This window comes from Anolis sagrei, chromosome 4 (assembly GCF_037176765.1).
Source record: "Anolis sagrei isolate rAnoSag1 chromosome 4, rAnoSag1.mat, whole genome shotgun sequence".
NCBI lineage: Eukaryota > Metazoa > Chordata > Lepidosauria > Squamata > Dactyloidae > Anolis > Anolis sagrei.
Genome location: NC_090024.1, coordinates 1041343 through 1054093, shown reverse-complemented (window position 1 = coordinate 1054093; position 12751 = coordinate 1041343). Strand labels below are relative to the sequence as shown.

Below are 12751 nucleotides of genomic sequence, written 5' to 3'. Positions count from 1 at the left end.
CTAGATCTAAGGAAGTAATGCTACCCCTCTATTCTGCTTTGGTTAGACCACATCTGGAATATTGTGTCCAGTTCTGGGCACCACAATTCAAGTGAGATATTGACAAGCTGGAATGTGTCCAGAGGAGGGTGACTAAAATGATCAAGGGTCTGGAGTACAAGCCCTATGAGGAGCGGCTTAGGGAACTGGGCATGTTTAGCCTGAAGAAGAGAAGGCTGAGAGGAGATATGATAGCCATGTATAAATATGTGAGAGGAAGCCACAGGGAGGAGGAGGGAGCAAGCTTGTTTTCTGCTTTCCTGGAGACTAGGACGCAATGGAACAATGGCTTCAAACTACAAGAGAGGAGATTCCATCTGAACATGAGGAAGAACTTCCTGACTGTGAGAGCCGTTCAGCAGTGGAACTCTCTGCCCCGGAGTGTGGTGGAGGCTCCTTCTTTGGAAGCTTTTAAGCAGAGGCTGGATGGCCATCTGTCGGGGGTGATTTGAATGCAATATTCCTGCTTCTTGGCAGGGGGTTGGACTGGATGGCCCATGAGGTCTCTTCCAACTCTAGGATTCTATGATTCTTGTGGGGTTTTTCAGGCTATAGGGCCATGTTCTAGAGGCATTTCTCCTGACGTTTCGCCTGCATCTATGGCAAGCATCCTCAGAGGTGACCTCACTCCCTCTGAGGATGCTTGCCATAGATACAGGCGAAACGTCAGGAGAAATGCCTCTAGAACATGGCCCTATAGCCCGAAAAACCCCACAAGAACCTTATAAATACTTAGTTAATTTTTAATATTTCTGACACGTTTCTCCCCTTTGCGACTCTTCAAAATCCATGGCACTGTTGGCAAAGCTGACCTTCAGTTGGATGCTCAAGGGCCAGGTTTTCCCAGAAGTTTGTGCCACATTTCTTAAGGCTAGCTTTAAGCCTGTCTTCAAATCTCTGCTGTTGTCCACTAATATTCCGTTTTTCGTTCTTGAGTGCAGTACACACTCACTGGACTCTGAGGTTTTTCCGGGAGTGTGGCCATACTGGTTCTTCCACTGACCTTAAGGCCTCTGTGGGCAGGGATGTTGGGGGGCTTTGGGTGCCATGAGTGGGAAGGGCAGGCGCCTGATTGTACAGATCTCTGCTGCTCACAATGACCGCCCCCTCTCTCCCCACAGCTCTCCCCCCCGTTCTGCCATGGCCCGCCGGTCGCAGAGCTCCTCGCAGGGTGACAACCCGCTGGACCCTAACTACCTCCCACCCCACTACAAGGAATACTACCGGCAGGCGCTGGACGCGCTGACCGAGGAGGGTCCCGAAGCCTACCAGCGCTTCCTGGAGGAGGAGGGCGTCCCGGACTTCCTGTGCCCCTCGGAGGTCGACCACATCACGCGGCACCTGCAGCAGCCCCAGCATGTTGTCCAGGAGGGGGGTGGGGGGGCTGGGGAGGGAGGGGGGTGGCGGTGGAGAAGGCAGCGGAGGGGGCAGTGGGGGATCCGCGCCCCCCAATGACACAGACCTGGACGGCTCATCGGGGACGTACTGGCCAATGAACTCCGACCTGGCCGTGCCGGAGCTGGATCTGGGCTGGCCGATGGTCTTTGGCTTCCGGGGGACGGAGGTGACTACGCTGGTGCAGCCCCCGCCCCCAGACAACCCCAGCATCAAGGAGGAAGCCCGGCGTATGATCCGCGCGGCACAACAGGTGAGGAAGCGGGGTGAGTCCCTGAAGCCCTGGACGACTGAGCTCCCTGTCCAAGAGAGAGGCAGAGGGTCATCAGAGGGAGAGTTGGGTAGCCTCTGTTTTCCACTTTGGATTGATGTCCTCCTTCCACGCAGGTGGTAGCCATCGTGATGGATGTCTTCACGGATGTGGACCTCCTGGCCGAGGTGCTGGACGCAGCCGCCCGCCGGGTACCCGTCTACATCCTGCTGGATGAGATGCAGGCCCAGCTCTTCCTGGACATGGCCGCTAAGTGCCGAGTCAACCTCAACTACGTGGATGTGAGTATTGCTGAAGGAGAGAGCTGTGGGTTGGGGGGGGGGGTCTAAGGGGATTCTAGCCTGACCTCTCTGGTGCCTTTCAGTTCCTGAGGGTCCGCACAGTGTCCGGTCCCACCTACTACTGCCGCACGGGGAAGTCCTTCAAGGGACACGTCAAGGAGAGGTTCCTGCTGGTGGACTGCATGGTGGTGTTGAGTGGCAGCTACAGGTGAGGAGGGGGGGGGCAGCGGAGGGACAAATAATAACAACAACAATAAATATTTATTATCTGCCTCTCCTCATAGAATCAAATAGTTGGAAGAGACCTCCTGGGCCATCATCCAGTCCAACCCCATTCTGCCAAGAAGCAGGAATGTTGTATTCAAATCACCCCTGACAGATGGCCATCCAGCCTCTGTTTCAAAGCTTCCAAAGAAGGAGCCTCAACCACACTCCCTCTGGGGCAGAGAGTTCCACTGCTGAACGGCTCTCACAGTCAGGAAGTTATAGAATCCTAGAATCCTAGAGTTGGAAGAGACCTCCTGGGCCATCCTCCAGTCCAACCCCATTCTGCCAAGAAGCAGGAATATTGCATTCAAATCACCCCTGACACATGGCCATCCAGCCTCTGTTTCAAAGTTTCCAAAGAAGGAGCCTCAACCACACTCCGGGGCAGAGAGTTCCACTGCTGAACGGCTCTCACAGTCAGGAAGTTATAGAATCCTAGAATCCTAGAGTTGGAAGAGACCTCCTGGGCCATCCAGTCCAACCCCATTCTGCCAAGAAGCAGGAATATTGCATTCAAATCACCCCTGACAGATGGCCATCCAGCCTCTGCTTAAAAGCTTCCAAAGAAGGAGCCTCCACCACACTCCCTCTGGGGCAGAGAGTTCCACTGCTGAACGGCTCTCACAGTCAGGAAGTTCTTCCTAATGTTCAGATGGAATCTCCTCTCTTGTAGTTTGAAGCCATTGTTCCCTTGCGTCCTAGTCTCCAAGGAAGCAGAAAGGAAGCTTGCTCCCTCCTCCTCCCTGTGGCTTCCTCTCACATATTTATACATGGCTATCATATCTCCTCTCAACCTTCTCTTCTTCAGGCTAAACATGCCCAGCTCCTTAAGCCGCTCCTCATAGGGCTTGTTCTCCAGACCCTTGATCATTTTAGTCGCCCTCCTCTGGACACATTCCAGCTTAGAGTCAATATCTCTCTTGAATTGTGGTGCCCAGATCTGGACACAATATTCCAGGTAAAGTGGTCTAACCAAGGCGGAATAGAGCATGGGGAGCATGACTTCCCTGGATCTAGACACTAGGCTCCTCTTGATGGGAGGCCAAAATCCCATTGGCTTTTTTTGCCGCCACATCACATTCCTGGCTCATGTTTAACTTGTTGTCCATGAGGACTCCAAGATCTTTTTCCCTCCTCGAGGTAGGGCACAATATTAAAACACATCATAGTATTAAAACGTGATCAGTAAAACATGTATTAGAACATATTTCCACATGTATTAAGGGTGAGGGTTACCCGCAATGTGGCAGAGTCCCCTCCCCAGGAAAGTGATGCAGGGAGGGAGCACAGGCCCAACCCAGAAGGCACCCCAGCTGGGACAAAAATCACTCTTTCCTCCTGGGGAGGGGTGGGGGCAAAGCTGGCCTTTCCCAGCAGCCAAGGGCAATGGGGGAGCCCCTTCTGGTTGTGGCTGGGCTCTGGTTCATGAGAGAGGCAGTGGGGAGCGGGTACCTGCCGGTGGACTGCACGGTGATGGTGAGTGGCAGCTGTAGATGAGGAGATAGTAGGGGACAAAGGGGCTGCCGTCCTGCACCCTAATGCAGCGGAGAGACACTGCCCACCAGCCAGTGATGCAGGGAGGAAGTCCAGGTGTGCCCCTGTACTGGGGAGTTACCCCAACACTCCATTTTGTTTGGTGTACTTTGTAGGCCTGGGTAACAACGGAAAAAATTGTTTCTAAAATCGATTTGTTTTTTGGGGTTTTTTGCGTTTCGATATTTAAAAGAATTCCGAAATTTTTCTTTTAAAAAGTTCGATATTTACGAAATTTCGTAAATGTAAAAAAAATTACGAAACATTAACGAAACAAATACGAAACAATAACGAATCGATTCATTAATGGCGGACGCGACCGCGCAACACGCTAAAAAACCTCCAAATGGGACAGGGGGAACTTCTGAAGCTTCCCTCTCCCTCTGTTGTTGACTGTTGGTGTGATATTATAATTTTTTTTCACTAATTAAGCAAAAAACAACTATAAAACTTGCCCCAGACATGCGGAAACAATAACGAAACGACCTCAAACCGATAACGAAACGAATACATAACGAATCCGAAGCATTTACGAAACGAATTTAAAAATTCGTTTCGTTTTTAAGTTGCTCCAGAATGGGAGACGGAACAATTATTATTATTATTATTATTATTATTATTATTATTATTATCCTGGAGTGCCCAGATGCCCATCCTCCCATCCTATGGAAGGGGATTGGGGTAGCCCCAGCTGCCCCCCTTTGGCTTTGACCGCGTTCCACAGGTCACTGAATTTGAGGGACAGTGGGTGTGTGGGGAGACTATTCATGTGTGGCCCCCGCCCTAAACCTTCTGCTTGCCTCCCCCATTTCAGCTTCATGTGGTCCTTTGAGAAGATCCACCGCAGCATCGCCCACATCTTCCAGGGGGAGCTGGTGGCCAGCTTCGACGAGGAGTTTCGGATCCTGTTTGCGCAGTCGGAGCCCCTGGTGCCCCCGGCCAACGTCCTGGTCAAGGCGGCGGAGACCCCGCTTGGACCCTATGGGATGATGCCCTTTGGGGGCCACCCGCCCTTCTTCCCAAAGAAGCCCCACCCGCTGCTCTTCCCCCGGGAGGAGAGCCTCTTCCCGGGCCCCTTCGCGGACAGGGTGGACCCGGACCGGTACTTCCTGTCTTCGTTCCGGAGGGATGACATGCTGCGGCACACAATGGAGGGTTCGGCAATGCGCATGTACGCCAAGAAGGCGGAGCTGGAGAGCGCGCAGCTGGACCCCGGCCGCGGCTTCCTCCGCACCCGGCAGATGGAGATGGACGCCTTCAAGCGGCACAGTTTTGCCGAGGGCACCTTCGAGAACTTCGCCTCCTCCAAGCAGTTCTCCAGGCAGATGTTTGCCAACAATCTGGACGACTTCAAAATCCAGTCCAGCCATTTCCAGAAGGACCAGTTTTACCAGTACCAGTTTGAGCCCCCGCACGGTGCTCACAGGCCCCAGGGGCTCTTTGAAAGGATACGGGGAGGCCGGCCGGGGTTCAACGAGCCGCCTGAGGACTTTGCCGACTGTTTCCGGTACCCCGAGCTGGAGTCCGGCTTCCCCCAGGAGGGCTTCCCTCTGCGGCTGGACTACGTGCCGTCCAACTCCTCCAAGGAAGTGCGGCACGGCTCCGATCGCATGAACCCCGGCGGGAACGGCCTCCACGGCTTGTCCTCTCTCCTCCGGAGACAGAACATGGGGCAGAAGTTCCTGTGCCAGACGTCCCCAACTCAGAAGCAGAGCCTGGAGCAGAGACTCTTCTTCCAGGAGCAGGACCAGGAGGCTGAGCACGACAAGAAGGTCCAGGAGAACCGGGCCGGCCTGCGCAACTGGAGGATCTCCTCGTACCTGAGTGGCTGCCAGCCGGAGACGGGCGAGGAGGGGGCCCCAGCACCCATAGAGCCCGAGGGCCACAGCGAGGGGCCGCCCCCCACGGAGGCCCTTTTCCCCAGGTATCCCAGCGACCTCCTCTTCCCCTCTTTCAAAGCCCCCCTGTCTCTCTCCAGCTCCAAGGAGTCGGGGGCCGGAACCGAGGAGGCCCTGGGGGTGCCGAAGCAGGACCCTTTCCGGAGCAGGATCAACCCCTTGATCCAGAGGACCTCTCGCCTCAGGTCTTCCCTTATTTTCAGCGCTGCCAAGTTAGACCAGCCCAACGCTTCGGCCGAGAAAACGCTCCAGATGGTACAGAAAGAACAGACGACCAGCGAGAGCACAAACGACAGCGAGACAGTAAAGACCAGCACCTCCAAAGTGGCCGAGCTGCTCGAGAAGTACAAGACGGTGGGCAAAGACTCGGAAAGGACCACCGTCAGCCAGACCAAGGCCATGTCCGCTTTCCTCCAAGAAGAAAGCCAGGGCAGCGAGAAAAGGAGCACCAAGTCGGTGCAGTACAAGATCCTGGAGAGCAGCGTGGTGGAGGCCAAGGACTCTTTCCAGAATTACAAGTTGCTCTCGGACTCAGAGGGGCAGTTTGGGGGCACCCCCTCGGCCGGCCAGCTCGCGGAAGGGCTCGGCAAAGACCCCACATCGCAGGTCGGCAGCCAAATGGACAAACTGTCCTCTCGGTTCTATCCGGTGGACAAGAAGCCCAGCCCTTCCGAGAAGGAGAGCCTCATTTTTGTTGGGGAAACACAGTCGCTCACGGCACCAGAAAGGAAAGAGAAGACGGCCTTCCCTAGTGACGTGCACAGCCCGACCGAAACGGAATCGAAAAAGCCCTCCCCAGAGCAAACCAGCCCCTCTCTGGCCCCCGAAGGGCCCCTCAAGAGCCCCGCCAAGCCAGAGGAAGAGGGCAACAAGCAAGAGCAGAGTCCCAGGGAATTTTTCAGGAAGGGCTCCCTCCGGTTGAAGCAACTGCTGAGCCCCAAAGCGGAAAGGAAGCCCGACGATGACCTTGGCCCTGAGAACTGGAAGCCGGACCGGCCGAACACGGCAGCGGCGGTCAAGAGGCTCTCCAAGAGCGACTACCCCGAGATGATCGAGGAGGAGGAGAAGCCCCCAAAGCTGGGCCCACCAGCCCCCGCCCTCAAGGGGGGCAGCCAGCCACGCTTGCCCCTGTCCACCGCCAACGTCCTCTACAGCAGCAACCTCCGCGACGACACCAAGGTCATCCTGGAGCAGATTTCGGCCAACAGCCAGAAGAACCGGGCCGAGCTGGCCAGGCAGCAGCTCCCGGGAGCCGGCAACCCGGAGCTCTCCAAGTCCACCACCAGCCTGGACCACAGGGTGTCCGAAGAGCGGGGCTCGGCCGGGACAGGGATCAGCCGGTCGGAGAGCTTTGGCCACCACCACCGGCGAGGGCTTCAGAAGGAGCAGCACCCCGAGGACCGGGAGTCCCTCCTCAAGCGCATGGAGAGCATGAGGAAGGAGAAGCGGGTCTACAGCCGCTTCGAGGTGTTCTGCAAGAAGGACGACCCGGGCGAGGAGCTGGACGGCGACATGGACGCCAAGGACAAGAAGATGAGCAAGTTCATGCCCAAGCTCCTGGGCACCTTCAAGACCAAAAAGTGACCTTAGTTCCACTCTGGTGCTGGACTCTTCACTCTCCCAGAGGGACCTTTGTTGGTGGACAGCCCTCACCGGGGGGGGGACATGAGAGCCACGGGGAGGGGGTGGCGGGGCAGGGAAAGACTGACTGCCACCCGGACTGTGGCCAGGGGCCTTCAAGCCCAACACCACCTGCCTTCTTTGTGGGGGATCCAAGCAGAGCAGAGCACCTTCGCCTCCCTCTGAGGACAATTTGGCTGCTGCTGGTGGTAGTGGTGGTGGTGGGATGGGGGGCAACCAAGGGGTCTTCTATCTAGCCTTTTCTGCTCAGGACTGTGCCTTCTGCCTCGGGGTCTGCCTCAGGCATGGTGCCTCTTCTCTTACCAGGTGTGCCTTTCCCCTTGACGAGCACTGACGCACCCTTTTGCCTTTTTCCTGGAGCCTCCTGTGGAGGGAAGGAGGGAGGGGGCAGGGTCTTCTGCGAGGGTGGGGGGATATCAGGATGAGATGGGGTTAGCGGTGGCCATGGCAACGGAGCGTCCAAATGACCACAAACCTCCCCCTCTCTGCCCCATGCTGGGCTGCAGGCAGGACCCCTGTGTTCAATGTACTGTTGAAGGCTTTCATGGCTGGAATCACTGGGTTGTTGTTGTTTTTTCCGGGCTGTATGGCCACGTTCTAGAGGCATTTTCTCCTGATGTTTCGCCTGCATCTATGGCAAGCATCCTGAGTGGGAAACTATAACGAAGTTCAAAGATATCTGGGCAGGGGGGAAACAAACAAATCCCACCGCTGCCACCAATATAGCGAAATTGAGGCTGACCCTATGTTAAATATGTCAATGACCGAATGTTCTTGGTAGTATTAGCCGCCACCACCTCAGAATTATTGGCCTGAGGAACCAAAGGTGTGAATGTGTTATAGGTAAGGGGTGTTTGAGCTCTTGATTCCTCTATTGCTTCTTCACTGGATGACTGGACTTTAAAATGGATTTGACAGAGTGAGTTCTGAGGAAATGGATAGATTGAGGCATACACCAGTTAAAAGTTAACTAGAAAGAGTTTATTGAACTTTATACTAACAACAACTCATAGAAATGAGTGGTACAGAAGCGTGATTCAGTTGCAGAAACTTGGTTACTTAAACAAATAGTTCCCCTGACAGAAAAGCTTTTAACAACTGTAAGACTCCTTAAACATACTGTTCTATCTTTAGACACAGTATCAGTTGAGAACAGACTCCTGTCTGCACAGGGCAATAAGCTCCCCTATACTGTCCCTAGTATAAGGAGACAAATCTTTCTTTTACTGGCTCTAACAACACAGTAAAATCCTAGTCTTTTGTCTCAGCCTATTCCCTAAACTTAAGGCTCACTAAAAGCTCTTCTTTTTCTGTCAGATCCCTGCTCTATCTAGCTTCCTCTCCTAGAAATGACTTCTTTCCCTGTCTGATCTCAAGACACTTCTCCCCCTTCTCTGTCAAAAGCTGACAGCTTATTTCCCTCTCTCAACCGACTCCTCCCCCAATTGCTATACCCAATCAGGAGTCGGCTTGACTCCTCCTCCTGTCCGGCCTGCCTTCCAAGATGACAGCCACTGTCATGTAGGCTTCGGCCTAGCCGTCTCAAAGGTAGATTTCATGACAGAAACAAATGAGATGAACTCAAGCTCTTAATACAATAAAGCAAACACGATTCTAATCAGCACCGCTGTCTCATTATTGGAAGGTACTGATAGAGGAAGCACAGAGCAAGGATGGGCATGCACAGGGTCTCGGTTTTGTGCAGGATGTGAGTGCACGGAGTGGGAGAGCTGAGGCAATGGGAGGACTGTTTATTTTATTGCAATTTGTATCTTGCATTGTCGAAGGCTTTCATAGCTGGAATCACTCAGTTCTTGTGGGTTTTTTCGGGCTATATGGCCATGTTCTAGAAGCATTTCTCCTGACGTTTCGCCTGCATCTATGGCAAGCTTCCTCAGAGGTGAGGTCTCACCTCTGAGGAAGCTTGCCATAGATGCAGGCGAAACGTCAGGAGAAATGCTTCTAGAACATGGCCATATAGCCTGAAAAAACCCACAAGAACTGAATTTGTATCTTATTTTATTGTAATCTTATTATTAGATGTCCCTGATTATTTTCCCTCTGGTGTTTTCCCAATCAGGGACATCTAATCACCTCTCAACAAAAGATTGCTCCATGCACTTCCAGGCTATCAAATGCTAATCAAGGTGGTCAGTTCAGACATAGCTCCACCAGAACCACCCTGGTTCTTCCATGGACATATCAACCCATTTTCCTAGTTCCAACAGATCTCACAACCTCTGAGGATGCTTGCCATAGATGCAGGAGAAACGTCAGGAGAAAATGCCTCTAGAACATGGCCATACAGCCCGGAAAAAACAACAACAACCCAATCCTTGTTCCTCTGGAGGGGGTCCTGTGGTGTCTTTGGGTGGCTGTCTCTTCCCCAAATGCTGTCTTTCTACATGCAGGGAAACCCCTCCCCTGTACTCAGGGCTGGGAGGGATGCCCCTTGGTAAACAAGCCCTTGTGGCGGGGGGGGGGGGGCTCACTTTGCCCCCTCCCAGGTGGGGGAGGGAGGCTGCACCCCTCACTCACTCACACATACACAAGTGCCTCTGCCCCCTTTGGCCCCCAATTTGGTCCCCTTTGCTCACTGGGGAGCGCAGCCAGGTGGTCAAGGGGCTACACTGAGGAGGGGGGGGGGTGTCCTTCACCTCTTGCCACTGCTGGCCCCCAATTTGGTCCCCTTTGCTCACTGGGGAGCACAGCCAGGAGGCCAAGGGGCTACACTGGGGGGGGGGGGGGGGCAGGAGGGGTGTCCTTCACCTGCCACTGCCTGGCCAAGGGAGCCCCCTCCCTCTCTTTGAATGGCCTGAGAGTCCCAGACCCTGGAGGAGGAACTGACCACCAAAGGGAATGACCACTGGGGGGGAGAGGGAGGGGAGGGGTGTCCTTCTCCTGCTGCCACTGCCTGGCCAAGTGAGCCCCCTCCCTCTCCTTGAATGGTCAGGGAGATTGAGACCCTGGAGGAGGAGGAACTGACCACCAAAGGGAATGACCACTGGGGGGGAGGAGGGAGGGGAGGGGTGTCCTTTTCCTGCTGCCACTGCCTGGCCAAGGGAGCCCCCTCCCTCTCCTTAAATGGTCTGGGAGTCCCAGACCCTGGAGGAGGAGGAACTGACCACCAAAGGGAATGACCACTGGGGGGGGGGGAGGGGTGTCCTTCTCCTGCTGCCACTGCCTGGCCAAGGGAGCCCCCTCCCTCTCCTTGAATGGTCGGGGATTCTGAGACCCTGGAGGAGGAGGAAATGACCACCAAAGGGAATGACCACCAGAATGGGGGGGGGGGGGTAAGGGGCTTCAGCCAAAGCCCCTTCAATTCAGAGAGCCCCCTCCTCAGGACACTCCACCAGGGGAGGGGCCCCAAGGGCTTGGGGAGGGAGGGTCTTCTGTTCCCCCCCCCCGTCAGAAGGGGCTCCAGTAGCCCCCCCCCCCCCCCAAAGTGCCCTGTCAAGTGTGTTTGTTTGTTTGTGGGGGTGGGGAGGGTTTTCTGTTGCCCCCCCCCACTCCCTGTCAGAAGGGACTCCAGTAGGCCGCATCCCCCCAAAAGTGCCCTCTCAAGTGTGTTTGTGTGTGTGGGGGGGGGGTCTGCCCCTCAGGGCCGCTGGGGGCGGGGTGGGCGTGTCCTCAGCTCCCCATGGGCCCCTCTTGGCCCTTCCTGCTTTCCCTCTCCGCCAGAATAAACGCCTTGAAGGTGAAGCCCGGCTCCGCGTGGTTCTTCCTTCGCGCCTCAGGGGAAAAGGGAGGGAAGGCTAAGTCCAATGGCGCCACCTTGTGGCCGGGAGGAGGGAGAGCAAGCGAGCAGGGGGCGTGGCCTTCCTTGGCGCCTCAGGGAGAGATGAGAAGGGAAGGCCAGGCCCAATGGCGCCATCTTGTGGCCGGAAGGAGAAGCGTGGCCTTCCTTCCTTGCGCCTCAGGCAAAGAGGGAGGGATGGCTAGTCGCAATGGCGCCACCTTGTGGCCGGGAGGAGGGAGAGCAAGCGAGCAGGGGGCGTGGCCTTCCTTGAGAGAGACTAGGATGCAAGGGAGCAATGGCTTCAAACTACAAGTTCTTCCTCATGTTCCACCTGAACACGAGGAAGAACTTCCTGACTGTGAGAGCCGTTCAGCAGTGGAACTCTCTGCCTTCCTCAGAGGGAGTGTGGTGGAGGCTCCTTCTTTGGAAGCTTTTAAGCAGAGGCTGGGTGGCCATCTGTCGGGGATGCTTTGAATGCAATATTCCTGCTTCTTGGCAGAATGGGGTTGGACTGGATGATGGCCCAGGAGGTCTCTTCCAACTCTAGGATTCTAGGATTCTATGAGGCTGGATGGCCATCTGTCAGGGGTGATTTGAATGCAATATTCCTGCTTCTTGGCAGAATGGGGTTGGACTGGATGATGGCCCAGGAGGTCTCTTCCAACTCTAGGATTCTAGGATTCTATGAGGCTGGATGGCCATCTGTCAGGGGTGATTTGAATGCAATATTCCTGCTTCTTGGCAGAATGGGGTTGGACTGGATGATGGCCCAGGAGGTCTCTTCCAACTCTAGGATTCTATGATCCTATAACTTCCTGACTGTGAGAGCCGTTCAGCAGTGGAACTCTCTGCCCTGAAGGGAGTGTGGTGGAGGCTCCTTCTTTGGAAGCTTTGAAGCAGAGGCTGGATGGCCATCTGTCAGGGGTGCTTTGAATGCAATATTCCTGCTTCTTGGCAGAATGGGGTTGGACTGGATGATGGCCCAGGAGGTCTCTTCCAACTCTTTGATTCTATGACTGTGAGAGCCGTTCAGCAGTGGAACTCTCTGCCCCGGAGGGAGTGTGGTGGAGGCTCCTTCTTTGGAAGCTTTGAAGCAGAGGCTGGATGGCCATCTGTCAGGGGTGCTTTGAATGCAATATTCCTGCTTCTTGGCAGAATGGGGTTGGACTGGATGATGGCCCAGGAGGTCTCTTCCAACTCTAGGATTCTATGAGAGGAGGGAGGGAGGGAGAGCGAGTAGGGGGCGTGGCCTTCCTTCGCGCCTCAGGGAAGACTAGGCCCAATGGCGCCTCCTTGAGGCCTACACATTGATCTCCCTCCCTCTCTGTTTCTACACCTGTCTCCCTCCCTCTCCTATCTATTTATCTATGTAATCTCTCACTCTCTCTCATCTCTCTATCTAATCACTCTCTTTCTCATGTCTCTCTCTCTCTCTCTCTCTCTCTCATCTATCTATCTAATCTATCTCTCTCATCTATCTAATCTCTCTCTCATCTATCTATCTAATCTCTCATCTATCTATCTAATCTCTCTCTCATGTCTCTCTCTCTCTCATCTATCTAATCTCTCTTTCTCATGTCTCTCTCTCATCTATCTAATCTATCTCTCTCCCTCATCTATCTATCTAATCTCTCTCTCTCATTTATCTAATCTCTCTCTCTCTCATGTCTCTCTCTCTCATCTATCT

General features: G+C 54.6%; 1 protein-coding gene across 1 annotated transcript in view; it reads left to right on the top strand.

The window, feature by feature from the left end:
• The window catches only part of FAM83H (family with sequence similarity 83 member H), a 45845-nt gene extending 34818 nt beyond the window's left edge, over positions 1 to 11027 (top strand). The window contains 5 exon segments of the mRNA XM_060776049.2: positions 1161 to 1433; positions 1435 to 1687; positions 1822 to 1986; positions 2070 to 2194; positions 4601 to 11027. Coding sequence (XP_060632032.2) covers positions 1180 to 1433; positions 1435 to 1687; positions 1822 to 1986; positions 2070 to 2194; positions 4601 to 7268 — 3465 coding nt within the window. The 5' untranslated portion in view covers positions 1161 to 1179 and the 3' untranslated portion in view covers positions 7269 to 11027.
• Positions 11028 to 12751: the final 1724 nt, after the last annotated feature.